The sequence below is a fragment of the Corylus avellana genome, chromosome 3, assembly GCF_965113065.1.
Source record: "Corylus avellana chromosome 3, dhCorAvel1.hap1.2, whole genome shotgun sequence".
Taxonomy (NCBI): domain Eukaryota; kingdom Viridiplantae; phylum Streptophyta; class Magnoliopsida; order Fagales; family Betulaceae; genus Corylus; species Corylus avellana.
In genome coordinates, this window is record NC_142492.1 from 31,303,096 (window position 1) to 31,312,752 (window position 9,657).

Below are 9,657 nucleotides of genomic sequence, written 5' to 3' on the forward strand. Positions count from 1 at the left end.
CCAATTCAAGATGGTCCTCAAAGGCTAGCTCAATCGGCTGAGGACCGAACTTCATAAAGTGGAGGCCACTAGTTCGAATCTCTCTCCTCTATTTCCCTATTTTTGTGCGGACACGTTAAAAAATAATAATAATAGGAGAGGATCCTGTTCTTGTAAAAGAGAGAGCATTTTTGTCCACAATAATATGAAACGACAAATCTACCCTCATTTACAAGAACTTGAAAGGAGCCCGTTCCTTACTTAACAAAGGTCTGTAGAGTATGTGATCGACATTCCTTAACAGGTTCCATCACTACAATCATATATTCGTTGATCAGTGTTCGAACCCCTTCATTCAATCCCATAGAAATATATTATATCTTCTGTAACAGTTTAAAAATCAATGAAGAATTATATTTTTTGAGTGAGATATTCTTGTTAGAGATGAGATTTCTCTGTTTAAGGTGTGACTCATCTTAATTTTGGTGGTGAAATTTTACCAAACTCCATTGTTGGCCAATAAAACTATTCAACATAGAATCCATCTTTATTTTCTATTTTGTGGAAAAACTCTTCCTCGTTTTGCATCATCACGCCTCGGAATGTTGTTCTACACGTTTCATACATAACAGAAACTCCATGTAGTTCAAGTGAACTTCAAACGCTAAACAAATCCTTGTAACACATGTAGAGGTACCAAATTTTTTACCAAGATGATGTAGAGCTTATTCAATAGAAATTATCAAAATAATTAATAAAGATAAATGTTACGGGTACTACCGTACTAATGAATAAGCTCCATGCATTAATCTTTACAAAAAATTAAAGCGTTGGTCCAAATTTAACGATATTTGCAAAGATCCCATGCATTAATCTTTACAAAATATTTTAAATATTTTTTCTAAAAAAAAAAGGGGGGCGTATTTTAGGCATTTTATTGGAATTTAACAGAAAATCCTAACAAAGGGGAACATTGAAAAGAATTAAAAGTTTGCCTAAACATGTAGTCGAGCTGTTTGCGCAAACTATCAGCCTTACAATTTTCTAGTGAGCATACACATACAAACCTTTGATTCCTTATATTACTCGGAATCTCTCTTGGAGGTTTGCATATTTTCAAGAGCCTCTGCCAAGCTCCTTAAACCAGGTTCCCAATTCAAGGTAATTACTGCCCACCAAATTAGTTCTGTCCATTATCTCCTTCAAGCCCATTTTAAGTGCTAAAAATCTTACAAGGCAAGTGGCCTCTAACCTCAAGGGATACAAAAATATAATAGAATTGAGGCCATATCTTGCTACAAGTCATTCTCATGACCATTTCATTTTTATTTATTTTTTTATTTTTATTTTTTATAAGTAATGCAAAACCTTAATGAAAACGCGTAACGCGCCCCAACACCCATAAGACAACAAAGCCCAAAACCCTCAAGCACTCTCATGACGATTTCTCTGGATTTCTTATGGAAAATTGTCCAAATGGATCTTACAACCAGACAATAAGAACCATCCAAAATGCAATTATGCCTAGGCAAAGGTGCAAATTAGACTGAAATAACAAGAATACTAATGCCAGTATTGCCACAATGCACACAGCACTGGTAAGCATAGAACAATATCAGTTACCCTCTCCATTCTTAGACTCAACCAGTGATTCTGATAGACACATTTCAATTTATATCAGTGATTTAAAAATAAATAAATAAAAAAGCTACAAAACGTTAAGAATAAGAACTTAACAAAACAAAGAGTAGGGTAAAAACTCACATCAGCATAAGCAGCATCCAAGTATGAAACGTTTATCTCCACCAAAACTCCAGTTGCTGGAGCTCCAACAGCGTATATCACAGCTGACCCTACTAAATCCACCCGCGTTGCCATTGCTCCACCATGTAAGTAATTACCGGTGTTCTTGATAAAATGAAATCAATGATCAGAAACAGTTTCAGAGAGAGAGAAAGAGAAAGAGAGGACATTGGAAGTAATTGTCCTGCTTTCAAGAGGAGATATTGCTTATGGTGAGCAAGAAAAGCAACTTCCAAGTTCCTCATCCGAAGTTACCCAAAAATGTCTACTTTCTCTTGTTTTCCTGAGTTTTCTCATCATCAACCTAATGGAGGATCCTGATCTTTTAACTATCGTTCATCCAGTAAATAAAACAAGTGGGTTAGAGTTAAATTTCAGATTCAGAAAGAAACCCAGAACTAGACCCTCCATTTTCAGCAATAGCTATTTAAACTAACAATAGAGTAAAAATTTGGGACCTTCAACGCAGATTTTGAGGAATTAGCTAGGCTTTAGATTTATTGTTCTAGATCAAGTGCACATAAAAGTACCTGTAGTTGACCCCATGTTGCTTACTTTAGATAGAGCCCTGATCAGCTTTCCATTGTCTGCATTCAAATTTTTGGTGGTGACTTCCAGATTAGAAATCAGTCAAAATTTATAAATAAAGACCTTGCCAACACTTCCTTTTCAGCATATCCGTAAGCAGAGCAATAATGAGCAGAATATGTTAAAGGGTGAAAAATTGGAAAATTATGGATTTAAATGCATTTAAGAAAATGTGGGAACATTTAAACTATGAGGTAAATTTTACAACAAAAAGATTCCTATTCTACAAGAAGAGGTATTGCTACAGAAAAGTGGAGTTTAAAAGGTGTGACTAGTCAGTACGATGCAATTGAATTGAGAGTGTGTGTGTGTGCGTGTGTGTGTGTGTTTGATGAGCATATATCATAAAGCATAGAAATGGTTTGAGTATGCCTTCAACCTTGTAGTTCATTCATCTTTCATAGAAATGGTTTGAGTATGCCTCCAACTTTGTAGTTCATTCATCTTTCTCAACTTCCAATAAATGGAGTGCCAAGAACCGACATGGTACTCGGCAAAAATAGATAACTTAGCACTATCCATCTGATCCATAGGGATGCAGTGTGATCCCTACTGAAAAGCTTACCTGAATTTTGAAATTCAGCTACAAAAGGGGGAAAAAAAAAGTACCAGAATCAGCAAGAAGCTTGAAAATTGGAATTCAAAGTACTAACGCCGAAAAAAATCCTAATCATTAACCTCAAGTTAGAAATATAAAACTTGCAAAGCATCCGAGCAACACAAGAATTCGGCCCTCAAAAGCTACAGGCAATCAAGTCGGGATCATTGGTATAGTAATTCCACCTGCTTTGCTTATGAGTTATGACACAACAAGTGCCATAACGAAGCCCATTAATCAACTCAAAAATGAAGCGGCTCCTTGATCTGTTGATCCAATGTACACAATGTATTGTATATAAGGCTTCTTTGCGGATGAGTGGAGTCCCCGGCCACAAAAACATTCTTCCTCCTCTCCACTTCAATCCAGCTGCATCCTGCTGGCTTTTTCAGATCTCTAGTCCTCATAAGCTTTCTTATCTGTACTACCCCATCCCATCTTGCATCTGCTGCATACAGGTTTGACATCACTACATAGTTCCCAATATTGTTAGCTTCAATTTCAAAAAGGCGATCTGCAACAAGACAGCCCAATTCCACCTCATTATGGATCCGACAGGCACCCAACAATGTTCCCCACACATTTGCGTTAGCTTCAATGGGCATCCTAGTTACAAAAGAATATGCATCATTTACCCTGCCACCTCGAGCAAGGAGATCCACCACACATGCGTACTGTTCCATTGTTGGCTTGAACCCATGAACCTTCTCTATTGAATAGAATATCTTCAACCCCTCATTTACAAGGCCAGAATGACAACAAGCAGACAAAACAGCAGTGATGATAACATGATCTAGCTTTACACCCAACTCAAGCATATGAAAGAAAATCTTTAGTGCTTCCTCTCCCATACCATGCATGGCAAACCCACTTACCATAGCTGTGAACATAACCAGATCCTTATGGGGGCTGAAATGAAAAAGCTTATAAGCAGACTTTATAGTACCACATTTTGCATACACATCTAACAAAGCTCCCTTCAGGCGGCAATCATTAAAGCTAGCTCTAACTGCATATCCATGACACTGCTTCACCAGGTGGACTGAGGCCATTTGAGCGCATACCGGAAGGAAGCTCATAATTGTCACCTCATCGGGCTTCATTCCTCGAGCTTGTAACTCCTGAAACAAGTTGAGAGCTTCACCAGGAGAATCATTCTCTGCATAAACTCGAACCATGAGACTCCAGGTGGTGAGATCTGTTTCAGACATCCCGTTAAAAATCTTATGTGCATCATCATGTGATCCATGACTCACATAACCTGAGATCATTGAGTTGCACGTGACCAAATTCCTTTTCTCTGATAACGTCTGAAAAATCTTGAACGCGTACTCCATATTTCCACACTTGGCATATGCATCAAGCAATGCATTTCCAATAGTAGGTTTAATATCACCTTGTAACAAACCGTCCTTAATTGAATAACTATGAGCTTCTTTAACCCTCTCAACTCTCGACACAGTAACACAAAAATGAATTATGGTCAAGATGGTAATGGTGTCAGGTCTAATTCCCTCACTAAGCATCCATTTTAATAGGCCCACAAACTTAATATTATAACCACTCTCTACAAAAGCATCTAGCATAGAGTTCCATGATATCAAATCTTTCTGAGAAATCATCAAAAATGTCTGAAATGCTGCTTCTATTCTGTCACATTTTCCATAGAAACTAACTAGGGCATTGCCAACAGTTGTATCCTCACATAGGTGAGGATGTCGTAGAATATATCCATGCATCTCTTTCCCCACTTGCAATTTTTGTAAGAATGCACAAGCAGGCAGAATACTAACAAAAGTTACAGAATCTGGTCCAATTAGCTCCAGAGAGAGTAATTCATGAAACAGGTCCAAAGCTTTCAACCGGTCACCATTTGATGCATGTCCTGCAATAATCGCATTCCATGAAACCAAATCTCTTGATATCATAGTCCGAAACAAGGACTCTGCTTCTTCCATCCGTCCAACTCTTAAGTAGAAGCTTACCAAAGCATTGTAGACAGAAACATCTGCCACCAATTCAGTCCGCCGCTGCACATAACAGTGTATCTCTCTCCCAAAGCAGTAGGGAACATTCTCACTTAAAGAAACACAAACAGGAAGAATACTTGCAATGGTCGCATAATTTGGTTCTATTGGCCCTTTAAGCATCCATCTGAACAATCCAAAAGCATCGCCCATTAACTTATTCTCGGCAAACCCTGCAATAATTGCATTCCAAGAAACAACATCTTTGTGACTAATGCTATTAAACACAGCGTATGCATCATTGAGTACCAGCCCGCATTTTGCATACATTGATGCCAGCGCATTCCCAACAAGGGTATCTGTTTCCAGTCCAGACTTAATCACATAAGAGTGCACACTCTTCCCTGCATCTATATCTAGCAATCGAGCACACACAGGAAGAACAATAGCAACAGTGATGGAGTTAGGTTTAGCCTTGCCACCTATGTGCATTGCATAAAACAACCTCATCACCTCAGGATCATATATTCGGGACCCAGAAAATCCAGACAGGACAATGTTCCAAGAGACAGGATCAGAGCTGCCAATCTGACCAAACAGTTTCTGGCAATCATCAAGTGCACTACCTTTGGCATACATGTTAAGCAGAGCTTTAGATACAGAGTGACAAGTAAGATGGCCCTCCTTCACAACATTACTATGCAGAGCCTTCCCCAGTTTGACGGCTGAGGAGGCAGCGCAGGATTTAAGAATGGCTGCCAAGACTTGGTGATCAGGTCTAAAGCCCCATAAAGATCGTATATTTTCAAGGAAAAGGGACAAAGCTTCCTTATGCCTGGCGTCAACACAACAGCTCTTGATTATGGTGCTCCATGTTTTATAATCCATGTGAAGCATTTCTACAAGAGGCTCTCATCCAGTTCTGGAATCACACCCTTTGACACACATCAAATGTTGAAAAGGTTGTTTGCACCAAAAATCAACTTCTCCTTAACAATATTAACCACTAGCAGCTGATTTAACAGAACCATACTGTTAAGAACCCTCCAATTGTATTATTTTTGTTAAATAATTAGTCCTTTCCTTACTAGGTTAGGATTTCTTTAGGCTTATTACCCAATAACAATTTCAATCAATTGCTATAAGCAATCTGTAGAGGCTAGACAGCCTAGACCCCCTCGAAGTGGTCGTATCGTTCTCTATTTTTCCTTTGTTTTCTCTGATTTTGGGCGATAAGAACTAAGGTTCCTATAAGAGCGGTGCTTTCTTGGGAGATTTCGCTGTGCAGTGCCGTGCGTGGTGTGATTGTGCCGCAGTGGGTTATTGCTCAGCCGTTACCTGTAGTTCTGCGCGTGGTGGTCGGCTTCGTCCCGGTGGTTGAGCGGGACGGTGTGGCAGTGTTCCTCCGGTTGGTGTTGGCAACGGGTTGAACGGTTTTTTTTTTTTCTCCTTGTAGCGCTGTTCCGGTGGTGGGGTGAGAGGCGCGTTCTCTCCGGTAGCGGCGAAGGTCAATGCAACGGTGAGCGGTCGTGCGAGGCAGCGTGTGCGTGGTGCTGTAACAAGACTGCCTGGGCTGTGCGTTGGGTTAGATTGTGGAAGAAGGGTGTTGTTTGGCTGCAGCATTTGGTGAAAATCCCTATTCCAGTGCATGGGTAGGTTTATTCCATTGTAAGGATTTCCTTATTCTGGTTTAGTGTTGGAAGTAACAGGGTTAAGTTTAGCTCCGCTTACTTTATTTTGAGTATATCCTATTGAGACTAATTAAGGGCCAAAAACAATGGAAGCTTGATGTCTTTTACTCGTAGTAAGAAAGAGAGAGCTTGGTATTACCAACTTAAATCAATACTTCATGGCCTCTACTAGCAACGTTCCACTACATGAGCTTTCTTTTGAATCGATAATTGTTCCAAAGATTGTGGAACAGTTGAGGAAATTAATGAAAAATTCAATTGAAAGAACAATCAAACGAGGCTTAGATAGTCGAAGGGTGAACTCTAGGTCAAGCAAAAACCGAGAGTCATTAGAAGTTCAATCACAAAGGGAGGATGAAGTGAGGTCAAACAAAAATCAAGAGTCACAAGAAACTTGATTATGAAGGGAGAGCTCCACATATGATATTTGAGTTCCCACGTTGGGACGATGAAGATCCATTGAGATGGGTATCCATAGTGGAGTGTTTTTTCAAATACCACCACACACCTACTGATTCAAAGGTGGAGATAACATCAGTCAGTCTTGACTCTTGATTGGTTAGTGGCTTGCCACCGAGAACCAACATGTGATGCACAAACGCCCCTAAGTTAGATCAGTGTTGGTTACAAATTGAGGAATTACAACGCCATCACCCAGATCTTTACAACGCCCTATATTATGAAAAACTCATCAGAGTCGATTTCTTTTCCGGTGGGGGGAAATTGACGGAGAGTGTGAGTGTGTTTCTTTATGTGGTTGATGGTTCATTTGAGACTACATTTACATACTCTCTCTCATCACGTGAATTAAGGCCTGTTAATTTGTTGCATGTCCATTAATTGTCACGTTGCGTTAGTTCCTACATGTATGCACCATGAGTTTTGATTCTAGATTCTCTTTATAAATCACTGAAATTAAGTTCCAATTGCAATTATCATAATATCATGTGAATACAATTAAGCTAAGTAACTCATTCAATGAGAAGAAACAATTGTGATGCTAGGTGTACGTACTATAAGTCTTTTTACAAGTTTTTACAAACGGATCAGATATGACAATCCATATTATATTTATCACCAAACAGTTAAATTTAATTGTTGTTGATGTAACAGTGTCATGTGAACCACTATATCAATGCCATGTAGACTACCCTTGCAGTTTATAACTGTAACACCACAAGCATTTTTCTAAGAAACAATTATGCTAACAAAGAAAAATGCCAGGATACTCATGTGGCATTAAAATTTGACCAGTAAATTTAATTGGTTAATGGTTATGACATTAGTGGCCTCAAGGTAATCTCTATATATATAGATGGGCAAGTATTGGGGCGAAAGTTAGACTCCCGCAATGAAAATCTCAAAACCTGATTAGTATTAATTGTCTTAAGTCTCATTGATGTCCTGATAAAACTATGTCAGGCGATAACTCAATCGAACTTGCAGATTGACTCGGTGATTTGAAGAGAGAGAGAGAGAGACAAAGGTTGATGCAAGCATCTTTTGCATAGCAAATTAAGTTCAAAAACTTAACATGTTTCTTATATAGAAGCAAGAAATTACTTCCATTATGCCTACCAAAAAATGTTGATATCTATACTACAGTGTGAACCCATTGGAAATTACTGCCGTGAAGCAGCAACATCCAAGTGACAGAAAAGAGTTATATATATATGCTAGTAGTTCTACTTGATTTGAGGTGAGTTTCGCATGCAGAGCAAGATGAGCTTCTTCAACATGATCTTCATTAGCACCATCAAATTGGGTCTCTTGCTTGTTTTGGGCATCTTCAAGGCCTGCAACCTGGAAAACGCCTGCATGATCTCTTTGGTTGCATGACCACCTTAAGGCTCGGAATCAGACAATCTCTGAGCTTCTTTCTTCTTCTTCATGGAAGATACCCTTTGTAGTTCCTCATTGAAGTCCTTCCACAACACGTCCATTTTCTCCTCTGACGTCTGATCTTGGCTTGCTGCAGCATCAGCACCCATCTCTCTCTTCATCCTGCTTTCTAAGTAGGAAAAACTTTTCCTAGAAAAACTATCTTCATCAAGATTATAATCCGGATAAACTAGAGAGCTGTCAACACGCGGAAGTGATGAGGAATGGTACTGTTGGAGGTGACTTTTGGGAAACTAAACTCTTCAGTAAACATAGTTTTCTTGTCTTTGACCTTCAATCTTTATATATATATATATATATATATATGCAGAAGGGAAAGTAAACCACAGCTAGAGTGCATGAGAGATGTCTTAACTTCAATTGGCCTCGAATGATGAAAGGTACATACAACCCCTAGAGGCTCTAGTCCGCAAAAAGGGAAAATGATGAAGTGGCTGGCCAGCCCAAAAAAGGCTATAATATTAGAAGCGTCCTCATTTGCTTGACATTTTGTCAATTGTGAAATGCTTTCATTGGTTGGAGTTACGTACTTATATATATATATATATATATATATATAACTCTGCTATCGTTGCTTCATGAAAATCGTATATGGCCAGGTAATACACAGTTTCTTTGTCCCACTCAGATCCAAAGCAAAGCACGCTAGCTCTTCCAACATGGAGCTCTGTTTCATGGACAAGCTCAAAGCTCAGCCGTTCTGGGTTCTCGTGCTGTTCACTTTAGGTTCTCTCTCAGCTCTCATGCAATATTGTGTTATAAGTGTAGAAATCTACAACAAAGAGACTACTTGCAAATATGTATCTTATGAAGCTCTTCAAGTATTTGAAGTTATCTTGTCTTTACCTTAACATAGAGTAGAGTAGTTTAATAAATATCTTAGAGTAATTATAAAAGTTTAATTACTTAAGGAGGCTTAGCTATTTTCAATTGTTATCCATTAGTTAGTAGTTTGTTTGTATCTTTATCTTTCCATTTTATCTTTATTTAACAACGTTCAATCAATAAAGAAGAAATCAGAAAATTAATTCAAAATCTTGTGTTTGAAAAAGGGTTTTTAGATTTTTTTAAAAATTTAAAAGGTCTAAGTTCCCTTAAAATCTAAGGTCTAGGTTCCCTCAGAACAAAA

The 9,657-nt window shown here is 38.6% G+C and overlaps 1 protein-coding gene and 1 pseudogene across 3 annotated transcripts; both read right to left on the reverse strand.

The window, feature by feature from the left end:
- Nucleotides 1-1,807: 1,807 nt before the first annotated feature.
- Nucleotides 1,808-6,477, reverse strand: SLG1 (Tetratricopeptide repeat (TPR)-like superfamily protein). 3 transcript variants are annotated; one of them, XM_088514068.1, is made up of 3 exons: nt 3,049-6,477; nt 2,750-2,953; nt 1,808-2,369 (listed from the first exon to the last, which is right to left on the reverse strand). In XM_088514068.1, the coding sequence occupies exon 1, from the start codon at nt 5,830-5,832 to the stop codon at nt 3,211-3,213; it is 2,622 nt and encodes an 873-aa protein (XP_088370194.1). In that variant the 5' UTR covers nt 5,833-6,477; the 3' UTR covers nt 1,808-2,369; nt 2,750-2,953; nt 3,049-3,210. The 3 variants fall into 3 exon arrangements, with proteins under 3 accessions (XP_088370194.1, XP_088370195.1, XP_088370193.1); XM_088514069.1 differs by having other exon boundaries at nt 1,808-2,111; nt 2,313-2,953; XM_088514067.1 differs by having other exon boundaries at nt 1,808-2,953.
- A 1,834-nt stretch (nt 6,478-8,311) lies between these two features.
- LOC148587087 (uncharacterized) lies at nt 8,312-8,781 on the reverse strand (annotated as a pseudogene).
- Between the last annotated feature and the right edge of the window lie 876 nt (nt 8,782-9,657).

What these genes read in the sequence shown, in the direction of transcription:
- SLG1 (XM_088514068.1), bottom strand. Translation starts at nt 5,832, where the DNA reads ATGCTTCACATGGATTATAAAACATGGAGCACCATAATCAAGAGCTGT.